This window comes from Oncorhynchus nerka, linkage group LG25, assembly GCF_034236695.1.
Source record: "Oncorhynchus nerka isolate Pitt River linkage group LG25, Oner_Uvic_2.0, whole genome shotgun sequence".
Lineage (NCBI taxonomy): Eukaryota > Metazoa > Chordata > Actinopteri > Salmoniformes > Salmonidae > Oncorhynchus > Oncorhynchus nerka.
Window position 1 is genome coordinate 54,746,132 of NC_088420.1, and position 12,770 is coordinate 54,758,901.

At 42.3% G+C, this 12,770-nt stretch overlaps 1 protein-coding gene across 1 annotated transcript in view; it reads left to right on the forward strand.

Annotated features, from left to right (window-relative positions):
* Positions 1 to 12,436: 12,436 nt before the first annotated feature.
* LOC135564584 (pleckstrin homology domain-containing family A member 5-like) overlaps positions 12,437 to 12,770 on the forward strand; it is a 61,776-nt gene continuing 61,442 nt past the window's right edge. Inside the window, exon 1 of the mRNA XM_065009950.1 lies at positions 12,437 to 12,679. Coding sequence (XP_064866022.1) covers positions 12,437 to 12,679 — 243 coding nt within the window. The remainder of the gene's footprint in view (positions 12,680 to 12,770) is intronic.

Genomic DNA, 12,770 nt, shown 5'->3' on the forward strand with positions numbered 1-12,770 from the left:
AGGGGGAACGGGTAGGGGAATGGAAACGGGAGCATCAAATAGCTGGCGCCAGCGGCTGCCGATGCCTGCATGCCTCGAGAAGATTTAGTGTTGAAGCAGGGGGAGGCCGAGCATGAGCCCATTGGGCCTGTGAATGCAGGGCTGTTCATGGCTGATTTCATGCCTGGTTGATCAGAGGCTGCCGGGCCAGGCCTCACGACAGCTGCAGGGCCCGCTGGCCGCCCGCGCCACAGCCCGGCACAAAGGCAGCACAGCACACAGCACAAGAATGGTTGACAGGCTGTTGTTAACGACGGCAACTGTGTGAGGTATGTATATCAGGTCGCTAAATACTGGCAGTGTTAATCAGGCGAAGCGAGGGGAGAGGGAGCAGAGGGAAAGAGAGAGGGGGTGAGATGATGCCCCCTATCTGAAGCGTTGTTTTACTGCAAGGATTGTACTACACAGAGGTTTCATTGATGGAATAATATGACGTTCTCAATCAAATATACAAGTGTTTTTATTTTGCCTCCCAATATTTTATCCACCACCTGATATTATCATCTTAAACCATCCCTTTCACAAGACCGAATAGAATAGGCCTAATTCTCACATTCATAGTCTGCGTGCGCCTTGAAGTAGGCAGCAATAGGGTGAACTTTTGGGTGTGATGTATTGAGTTTTACTGGACGGAAGGAGGTTTACAAGTGACTGGAAGTCTGAGACAAGGCCATGTTGTCCATCTGGTCAGGAGTTTATAAGGACAGTGCTCAGAGAGAAGAGGTAGGATTCTGAATGCCAAGCCACAGAACCACAAAACCTTGACCCTGACCTTGACCACTCGTCTCCCCCACGGTGAACACAGGCCAGAGGAATGTGTGGTTCCAGGGGGATGTGTGCACAGTGGGCCAGTCTGGATGGCTCTTAGGGGAGCTATTTCAGGTCTTCTGTATGCCTCACCAGTCACCGCTACAGGGGGTGTGTCAGCCAGAGCCATGGACAGAGCAGCAGGATTAGCATTCTGCCGGTCGGGAAATCTTTAGGTCAGAGACGGCCGTCCCTTTTCAGGCCCTCTGTCTGCATGCCTCTCCACTTCCTGGGTCCTACTCTCTTAGGAATAAGGGTTCCAAAATGTTTTTTTTTGGCCATCCCCGTTTTTTTGGCCATCCCCATAAGAGAACCCTTTTTGGTTCTAGGTAGAACTCTATTGGCTTCCATGTCCATCTGTTGAAAGGGTTCTAAATGGAACTCAAAAAGGTTCTACCTGGAACCAACAGGGTTCTTACTAGAACCAGAAATGTGCGATTAAATGGGTTTTCCTATGGGGAAAGACGAAGGACCCTTTTAGGTTCTAGATAGCACTTTTTTTACACTGAGCTGAATTTATTATCATCTCTATAACTAAAGCAGACAATCTGACCAGTCTGATAAGAATCACACCAATTAGTCCTCATGATATAATTGAGATAATCAGATAAGATAATAGCATTCATTACTATACTTCTCTACAACGTTCTCATGCAACACAAGCATACCAGATGAGCTAAATGACTTCAAGGCAAGCAACACTGAAGCATGCATGAGAGCACCAGCTGTTCTGGACGACTGTATGGTCACCCTCTCCGTAACCGATGTGAGTAAGACCTTTAAACAGGTCAACATTACCAGTACCACAATGTGTACTCAGAGGATGCGCTGACCAACTTTTCAACCTGACCGAGTCTGTGATGTACTGGGCCATACACACTACCGTCTGTAGTTCGGCATTTGGTCGGAGGCCGTACAGTTGCCATACCAGGCGGTGATGCAACCAATCAAATGCTCTCGATGGTGCAGCTGTAGAACTTTTCTTATTCATCTGCATTGCTTGCTGTTTGTGGTTTTAGGCTGAGTTTCTGTATAGCAATTTGTGACATCTGCTGATGTAAAAAAGGCTTTATAAAAACATTTGATTGATCGAATTTGATTGTTTATTATCTATGCATAGTCACTTTACCCCTACCTAGACTGTCACGTTCTGACCGTAGTTCCTTTGTTATGTCTTTTGTTTTAGTATGGTCAGGGCGTGAGTTGGGTGGGTTGTCTATGTTAGTTTGTCTATGATTTTCTATTTCTGTGTTTGGCCTGGTATGGTTCTCAATCAGAGTCAGCTGTCAATCGCTGTCCCTGACTGAGAACCATATTCCATTGTGTTTTGTGGGTGGTTATTTTCTGTTTAGTGTTGTGTTGCACCTTACAGGACTGTTCGTTGGTTGTTTATTGTTTTGTTTTCAGTGTTCATTGAAATATTTAAAATATGAACACTTACCACGCTGCACCTTGGTCCTCCTCTCCTTCCCCAGACGACAAGCGTTACATACACGTACAAATTACCTCAAGTACCTCAACTAACCTGTACAGCCTCACATTGAATCAGTACCGGTACCCCCTGTATACAGCCTCATTATTGTTATTTTATTGTTACTTTTTTAAATGTTTTAATTTAGTTTATTTGGTAAATATTTTCTTAACTCTTATTTCTCTTAAAACTACATTGCTGGTTAAGGGCTTGTAAGTAAACATTTCACAGTAAGGCAACACCTGTTGTATTCGGCGCATGTGACAAATAAAATTTGATTTGAAATCTTCAGTCTCAAATGCATTCTTGTGTCACACTGCAGCCGATTGTCATCAGGTGCTACACTTTCCCACCATTGCCATGACATCAATTTGACACATCTTGCTTCCAATCAGTGTGCACATGTTTAGGAGAACATACCATTTTCAAAATAAAGAGTGTGAAATCTTTAAACGTGAACATTCAGACAGAACGTGTGTTGTGTTGTGTGTTTCACAGTCAGTGACACAGCAGGCTACTGTCCAAGCCGGGGTGGGATTAGGATAAGGAATTAGCAGGAACGTCATGACACGATATTATCCAAATACTTAGGTGACGATACGATTTTTATTGCGATTCTCACGATTCTACATCGGATCCCTGGTTGCCATGGTGCCGTAAGACAGCCTAAACAGAGAGCTCTGTAAATGTTGTTCATATTTTAGATGTTTTTTTTACGTGTTTTTTTAAAAATTTGTTGTTGATTGAATATATCTGGTGGTTTTTACCCACAGAGTTGTAGGACTGGTGGCGGGTTGACTTGTCTGGTTTGGCTAGCTAGCTAGCTAGCTAATGTTCGCATTTAAAGATGCGTCTCAGAACCGGCTGCTTCTTAATCAATGAGACCTGACTGCATTATGGAAATGTCAGAGAGCGCGGAGTGAGGATGACTGCTGCTCTGGACTGATGTGAGGTGTGCTTTCCTGCACTGTAGCGGCAGAAAACCCATCACGCAAGTGGGTGCTACATGTGACTTGTGGAGGAGCATGAAGTCCAGGCTACAGAGAGGCTGACCTGAGGATGACATCAGGGCCAGCAAGCCAACTCGGTCACCATCACTTGGCATTACCATCATCAAACCATCATCTAACTCAGTTTAGGAGCCTGAGATCGCTTATCTACTGAGGGAGTCCTGCTCAATGGCTATGACAATGTCGTCTTGTCCTTTGTTATGTGTTATGTGTGTAACCAAAGTCTGCCTAGTAGGTTAGGCCTACTGTGTAGCCTGGGACTACTATGCTTATTATGTTTGTCAATTTTTTAACCATTTATTTAAGAGGACCAAATTCAAAATGCACTCTTACATTTTTTTATTTTTGTGTGTGTGTGTCATCCTCAATGATTTTAAATGTATATCCGCATGTGTTGTATTTTAAATGTATATCCGCATGTGTTGTATTTTAAATGATTATATAAATCTATATGTGTTGCGATTCGATACTGCAATTCTTTTATTGCAATTTTACGTTCCAAACGTATTTTTCATTAGATGTCTGCTGCAGAGAGACAAGAGAGAGCATGAGAAAATGGGTTTCGATCAGTCAGGGAAATAACAGTGCTGAAAACATGTTGGCTCAGTATTTAAACAGATGTTGGAGAACAAGCTGTAGGAGGAAAAATCACAGAGTTTTGGTGTAGGTACAGCTGACAAGCTGAGAAGCTGTAACCCCCCCAATCGATTCTTGGGAATCAAAATATAGATATAATACCGTCAAAAATCATATTGCGATATGTACACTACCGTTCAAACGTTTGGGGTCAATTAGAAATGTCCATGTTGTTGAAAGGAAAGCACATTTTTTTGTCCATTCAAATAACATCAAATGGATCAGATATACAGTGTAGACATTGTTAATGTTGTAAATTACTATTGTAGCTGGAAACAGCTGATTTTTTTATGGATTATCTACATAGGCGTACAGAGGTCCATTATCAGCAACCATCACTCCTGTGTTACAATGACATGTTGTGTTAGCTAATCCCAGTTCATCATTTTAAAAGGCTAATTGATCATTAGAAAACCCTTTTGCAATTATGTTAGCACAGCTGAAAACTGTTGTCCTGATTAATGAATCAGTAAAACTGGCCTTTAGACTAGTTAGAGTGTCCAGTTTGAGAAACAGACACATCACAAGTCCTCAACTGGCAGCTTCATTAAATAGTAGGCGACTCCGGGATGCTGGCCTTCTAGGCAGAGTTGCAATGAAAAAGCCATATCTCAGACTGGCCAATAAAAAGAAAAGACTAAGATGGGCAAAAGAACACAGACACTGGACAGAGGAACTCTGCCTAGAACGCCAGCATCCCGGAGTCGCCTCTTCACTGTTGACATTGAGACTGGTGTTTAATGAAGACTATTTAATGAAGCTGCCAGTTGAGGACTTGTGAGGCATCTGTTTCTCAAACTAGACACTCCAATGTACTTGTCCTCTTGCTCAGTTGTGCACCGGGGCCTCCCACTCGTCTTTCTATTCTGGTTAGAGTCAGTTTGCACTGTTCTGTGAAGGGAGTAGTACACAGCGCTATACAAGATCTTCAGTTTCTTGGCAATTTCTCCCATTGAATAGCCTTCATTTAACAGAACAATAATAGAGTTTCAGAAGAAAGTTTGTTGTTTCTGGCCATTTTGAGCCTGTAATCGAACCCACAAATGCTGATGATCCAGATACTCAACTAGTCTAAAGTCCAGGTTTATTGCTTCTTTAATCAGGACAACAGTTTTCAGCTGTGCTAATATAATTACAAAAGAGTTTTCTAATGATCAATCAGCCTTTTTAAAATGATAAACTGGGATTAGCTAACACAATGTGTCATTGGAACACAGGAGTCATGGTAGCTGATCATGGGCCTCTGTACGCCTATGTCGATATTCCATAAATAAATCTGCCGTTTCCAGCTACAATAGTCATTTACAACATGAACAATGTCTACACTTTATTTCTGATCTATTTGATGTTATTTGAATGGCCAAAAAATGTGCAGATTTTTTCAAAAACGAGAACATTTCTAAGTGACCCCAAACTTTTGAACGGTTGTGTAACTGTATTGTTTTTTCCCCCCATACCTAGGTGAGACTTGACCCAATAACCTCTTGTGAGCCGTATTCTCATGGGTACAGCTGAACTGTCATGATTTCTATATTGATACAGACTGACAGCCATACTGACGGATCCAAGCCCTCTTTTGGGACCATCAGGCATGTTACATTACAGTAGCTGCTGTTAATACCATGTTATAGGCTTTTTAAAGATCATCTGATATTTTAACCTGAGCTAAGGACCATTCCTGTACATGATATTAACACCAGCTACAGTAAAATAACAGAACCCCTACCGTCACAGAGACTAGCTAAGACTGGGAATGGAAATTGAGGCTTTGTGGAGGAAGTAAGGAGAAAATGCATTAACTTTGTGCCATGAAACAGTGATAGTGTCTACCCTTGTAGGTCAGGAACAGCCAGCCAGTCGTCTTAATATGGGAAACGAGAAGGGAACTTTCCCCAACACTGTTTAAACCACCACGAGCCCCAAGTTAATGATGCCCCCAGGTTACAGTCGTAGCGTGTGAACCACGTCCCCTCACACAGATTACCTTTCTGTATCTCTGGGCTCCCTGATCGCCTCACCATTCAATCCTTTGTCCCTCTGACATAGAGATTGACTGCTGTTTTCACCCTGGTTTGTGTGAAGTATAATAAGATGCATGTACCAGGTAGAGTCCCTGCCACAGGCTAATAGCATCACTAGAAAGAAGGCCTTTCCCACAATAAGGGATACTATATGTATTGTGGGAAAGAGGCTGTACAGAGCCATCGGAAAGTATTCAGACCCCTTGGCTTTATCCACATTTTGTTACGTTACAGCATTATGTTAAAAAAAATCCTCAGCAATCTACACACAATACATGATGGCAGATCAAAACATGTTTTTAGATTTTTTTTCTAATTTATAAAAAAACAAAAACAGAAATACCTTATTTACATAAGTATTCAGACCCTTTGCTAAGAGCCTCGAAATTGAGCTCAAGTGCATCCTGTTTCCATTGATGTAAATGGGAGAACTTTCCAGAAGGACAACCATCTCCGCAGCACTCCACTAATCAGGACTTTATGGTAGAGTGGCCAGACAAAAGCTACTGCTCAGTAAAAGACACATGACAGCCCGCTTGGAGTTTGCCAAAAGGCACCTAAAGACTCAGACCATGAGAAACCAGATTCTCTGGTCTGATTAAACCAAGATTGAACTATTTGGCCTGAATGCCAAGCGTCACGTCTGGAGGAAAACTGGCACCATCCCTACGGTGAAGCATGGTGGTGGCAGCATCATGCTGTGGGGATGTTTTTCAGTGGCTGGGACTGGAAGGCTAGTCAGGATCGAGGTAAGGATGAACGGAGCAAAGTACAGAGAAATTCTTGATGAAAACCTGTTCCAGAGTGCTCAGGACCTCAGACCGAGGCAAAGGTTAACCTTCCAACAGGACAATGACCCTAACCACACCATACCAAGACAAGGCAGGAGTGGCTTCAGGACAAGTCTTTAAATGGCCTTGGCCTAGCCAGAACCCCGACTTGAACCTGATCGAACATCTCTGGAGCGAGCTGAAAATAGCTGTGCAGCAGCGCTCACCATCCAACCTGACAGAGCTTGAGAGGATCTGCAGAGAAGATTGGGAGAAACTCCTTCGAATACAGGTGTGCCAAGCTTGTAGCGTCATACCTGAGAAGACTCTAATCGCTGCCAAAGGTGCTTCGACAAAGTACTGAGTAAAGAGTCTGAATAAAAATTTGTCCTCACGAAAAATGCTCCTTAGATATTAATTTAGAATCCTCCAATCCTCTAAATCGTATCATTGAAAAATAAAACCGATATGCTATAGGCCTACCGTAGGCGACATGTGTTGGGTAATGTCCTGTTTAAAGTGGTGTAGGTCTTAGTTATTTATTTATTTAAAAAGCATATTGAAGTTAGAAGCAATAGGACTTTAAGCAGTAGCCTACTCGCTGTGGTCAACTATTTCAGCACCGTTTCGCGCTGCTCCGAGACAAGCATGGGGACTGTTCTTGATAAATCAATTCGATTTTTATTTTCACTGAATCTCAGTTTGGGCATTGGTTAGACTACAATTAGGGTGTGGACATGTTATGCTCTTAGTACTGTAGCCTACTCCCGACCGTCACGTTGTACAGCACCATATTTTCCGTTCCATCCTAATGGAAAAAATTTTGTTTTTCTTGGAATAGTAAAACCATAATATTCATCTAATTAATTAAGCAAAATGTATCAAATCAATCATGTATAATATGTTCTTACAAAAAAAGTTTTAAATTCTCTAGTATGACCAATATTGAAGGCTATCAAATTCTTCTCAAAGATGCCCTCTGGTGGTCAAATGTTCATTAACTAGCATTAATGGTAACAATGGCTGACAGTGAAATAACGTGCCATAGAATTCTGCAGCAGCAAGGTGTGCTGCAGTATGACCCAACTTTTAAAGGAAGAACCCCTGCACTTATGTAAAGGTGATATTTCCGTTAAAAATTTTTTTTTTTTAAAACATCCAAAATGATCTAAAACTGTTTTTGCTTCGTCATTATGGCCTGGTGTGTTTTGTTTGATGAGAAAAAAAATGCAATCCATTTTAGAATAAGACTGTAACATAACAAAATGTGTCAAGGGGTCTGAATACTTTCAGAATGCACTGTATGTAGCCTAATGTCCTATATTGGATACTATAAAAGGATAAATGCAAAATTATTTCCTGAAAACTACTAATTTATCAGTCATACAGAAAATCATCATAACCAAAATATAAGAAAAATAAAGTGATTTTGCACCCAGGTCCAAATGTAGTCACCATCCCCTTGGGATCCGACAAAGGCATTTTCTCCTCCACCCTATCAACATTTACAGCAGGACAATCCCATCATGTGATGAGAGAAAATATGTTGGATCACCTCCAAAGCCAAAAGGTTGAGAGAGAGAGAGAGAGAGAGAGAGAGAGAGAGAGAGAGAGAGAGAGAGAAGCAAGGCTATCTGCACACTGCCCACAATATGACCTCCTAACCTCCTACCAAATGTATATTAGAGACACTTATTTCCCTCAGATTACACGGACCCACAAAGAATTTGAAAACAAACCCAATTTTGATAAACTCCCATATCTACTGGGTGAAATACCCCAGTGTGCCATCACAGCAGCAAGATTTGTGACCTGTTGCAACAAGAAAAGGGCAACCAGTGAAGAACAAACACCATTGTAAATACAACCCATGTTTATGTTTATTTATCTTCCATTTTGTACTTGAATTCTTTGCACATATTATGACATTTGACATGTCTTTATTCTTTTGGAACTTTTGTGAGTGCAGTGTTTACTATTAATTTGTATAGTTTACTTCACTTTTGTTTATTATTTACATCACTTGCGTTTGGCAATGTTGACATATGTTTTCCATGCCAATGAAGCCCTTGAATTGAATTGAATCGAATTGAGAGAGAGGACAGGGAAGGAGTGAGGTGAGCAAGAGATGGTCGAGAACTACGTTCCACTCAGCTAAGACCGGGTACATTGTCCTGCCACTGTGGGAAACTCTGAAGACTTCCTTCTAGTGATTACCAGGAAACTGTGGATGAGTGTGAGTGACCCGTATGAGTGACCCTGCTGCCTTTCACTTTAGCTGCATGAGCAGAAACATTTACAATGTGGCGATGCATTACTGCAATGTGAGATGACTCTCTCTACCTCCCTGCCCCTCTATCTCCATCACCTTATCTGTGAATGAAAGAATGTCTGGCCTTTTTCCTAAGGTGGTCATGTTTTATGGGAAGGCAGTATTCCATTTTTAGAGATTCTTAGATTAGGCAGGAGATTCTTAGATTCTTAGAGACAGGACATTCTTAGATTCTTAGAGACAGGACATTCTTAGATTCTTAGAATCAGGACATTCTTAGATTCTTAGTCAGGAAATTATTGGATTCTTAGAGTCAGCTCCAACAATTGATCACATTCAGACAGGAAATAAGACTGATTTCAAAAAGACAAAGGCTATCAAATTTAGGACCAAAATATGAATGTCTCACTTGTCTGTTTGCACCTGTCACAATACTCTCACACAACTGATGTGCAATTGTGCATACACTGTACTCAGTTAAGCTGCCTCAGTTAATACGTGAATGTTACAGTGAAAACAGAGATGTGATGTGTTTCTGTAGACTAGAGGGACATCTAATGGACAGTGGTCACCTCTCATGCTGTCCTATAACATCACACCATCACTATACAGTACATATCTAACACTGTCCTTTCAACAACAACAACAGTTCTTAGGAGTGCCAAACATAACACTACTGACCTAAAATGCCTTTATTCATTTCACAATACAGCACCTACAGTAGGCCTAATCTGAACACAACCCCTGGTGTCTTGCCCGACCAACCCTCCACCTTGGCCCCACAAACCTTACAGACCCTGATACAGTCACGAGTCATGGTTGCTCTCACCTCTATGCAAATCTACATGTGGTTTATACAGAGGAGATGCAGTGATAACAATCTAATTGGAGTTACACACTCCAAGGCCTACCTTTCCTTGACACCCACACATTGCACTTTAACCACAGGTTAATTGTCTACAGGTGAACTGAACTAGGCTAGGCTGGCTGGGCGGAAGGTTCTGTCATGAGATCTCTTTGAACTGGACAGCCCCAGAGCAGAGCGGCACTTTGTGATGTGACTGTGGCACTCACTCACGCACACATGCACAGCCTTAGCACAACAGTGCTCAGGAAGCTAAGGTCCTTTGAAGGGTTCAATGATTATGTGATTGACATGTACTGTATACTGTGTTATAAACTGCCTTGAATAAAGCATTCTAATCACACAAATAAATCACACTCAAGTCACAACCAAGTAAAAAGTCACCTTTTCCGTAGCAGACCCACCTCCTCCTCGCTCAGCAGGCTAATCAACCTCTCACACATAAACACACACACAGAACCAGCTGTGGTACAGAGGTCCACCTGGCAGACAGGTGTTGAGGGCTGGGCTGGAGGGTCAGAGGGCACAGATTAGAGGTCCGCCCCCGCCATGCAGCCACTCTTTTAGTCAGGTAGAAGGGTGTGGTGACTGGATGTGCATCCCAAACGGCACACTATTCCATGTATAGGGCTCTGGTCAAAAGTAGTGCACTATATAGGTAATAGGGTGTCATTTGAGATGCAGACTAGGACAGGTGCAGGCAGCAATTTAAACTGAGGACAGACATTAGGTCTATTATTGAATTGGCCTGTCGGCCAGAAGAAAAGAGCCCCAAAAGGAAACATAATTACAGTGTTTCCAGGGTTGGGTAGTAATGGATTACATGTATTGGGGAGTACATAATCCAATAACAAATATGAAGAAACTGTAATCCGACCAGATTACTTTAAAAAAGATGTCATCGGATTACTACGGAAGTCCAGAGAGGACATGTGAATAAAAAAAAATATTCCCTCGTTATGTCGTGATCATGAGATAAATAAAAAGTTGTTTTGTTGAGATCACAATATCATTTTCTTATAAGGGCACAAGGCAAGACCTAGATGCAGACATGGGAAGCGGATGGTTTGAGTCTTGATATTTATTAAACAATCCAAAAGGGGTAGGCAAGAGAATCGTCGTGGACAGGCAAAAGGTCAAAACCAGTTCAGAGTCCAGGAGGTACAGAGTGGCAGGCAGGCTCGAGGTCAGGGCAGGCAGACTGTTCAGGCAGGCGGGTACAGAGTCCAGAAAACAGGCAAGGGTCAAAAACCGGGAGGACTAGCAAAAGAGAATAGAAGCAGGAGTACAGGGAAACCGCTGTTTGACATGAAAAACATACAAGACGAACTGGCACAGGGATAAATACACTGGGGAAAATAAGCGACACCTGGAGGGGGTGGAGACCATCACAAGACAGGTGAAACAGATCATGATCATGACATAACAAAGGTTGTTTTGTTGAGATCACGAGATAAACTCTATAAATAGGAATGGCCGTTTTGATGATAGATTGACAGTATGGCAGAGGCAACAGAGGAGGATCAGCAGATATGTTTTTATTTTTATTGGTACACTAAGGGATGGTACTTTTCATGCTAACATCATGCTTTCATTTGTGTTTGGAGTTCATTATGAGTTTCTAAATTTGAATTTTTAGCATGCAAGCAACAACGCAGCTTACTTGGCTGGTCTTGTGAGTTAGCTAGCTAGCGTGTTATCTATGCTGGTTTTTATTTTGCATGACTGATATATGTATAATTGTAAGGGACACTTCGTGTTTTATGGATAATATTTTCATTTACGGAGTGTGTAAGCGCCATTCCTGACAGGCTGATCAGTTTCAGTTTCAGCCTCAGGGCTTTATCAGATTCAATAGCAGCCTCAAAGGCTGATAAAATCCTGATAATCCTCAAAATCCTGATAAATCAGGATGCTGCCTTGTAGGCTGTCTGCAAGGAGCCTTACACATGAAACAGCCTACAAGGCACCATCCAGATGTCCTGATTTATCAGCCTCTAAGGCTGTTATTGAATCTGATCCGCCTGCCAGGAATAGAGTTCACCCACTCTGGATTATATGCATCAGCCTATAAAGTGCTGACAGCTAATCTGCCTGCAAGGCGCTTTACTTACTAAACAACCTAGAAGGCAGCAACCTGGCATCAGCCTCTGAGACTGAAATGTAATCTGATCAGCCTGCCCGGAATAAATTTCACCCCCTGGATAAGATATGCATCTGCCTATAAATCAGTTTGACAACTAATCTGCCTGCAAGCAACCTTACCTATAAAACATCCTACAAGGCAGCATCCTGATTTAGGAGCCTCTGAGGTTGCTATTGAATATGATCAGTCTGTCAGGAATGGAGCTCTCCCCCTGTAATATAAATATGATCCATAATAGCTAAGCTACAGCACTGTTTCGCTTGCACAAATGGGAATATGTTCTGGCATTTATCATATGGCATTGATGAGTTTATCACATCATTCACCAGCTTCTTTATATGAATCGACGACGTCGTCCCCACAGTGTCCGTACGTACATATCCCAACCAGAAGCCATGGATGACAGGCAACATCTGCACTGAGCTAAAGGCTAGTACTGCCACTTTCAAGGAGCGGGACAATAATCCGTCTGCTTATAAGAAATCCTGCTATTCCGTCCGACGGATCGTCCAACAGGCAAAGTGTCAATACAGGACAAAGATCGAATCATACTACACCATCTCTGACGCTCGTCATATGTGGCAGGGCTTGCAAACTATCAAGGATTACAAAAGGGAACCCGGACGAGAGCTGCCCAGTGATGTGAGCCTTCCAGATGAGCTAAATGCCCTCTATGCTTGCTTTCGAGGCAAACAACACTGAACCATCTGTGAGAGCACCAGCTGTTCTGGAA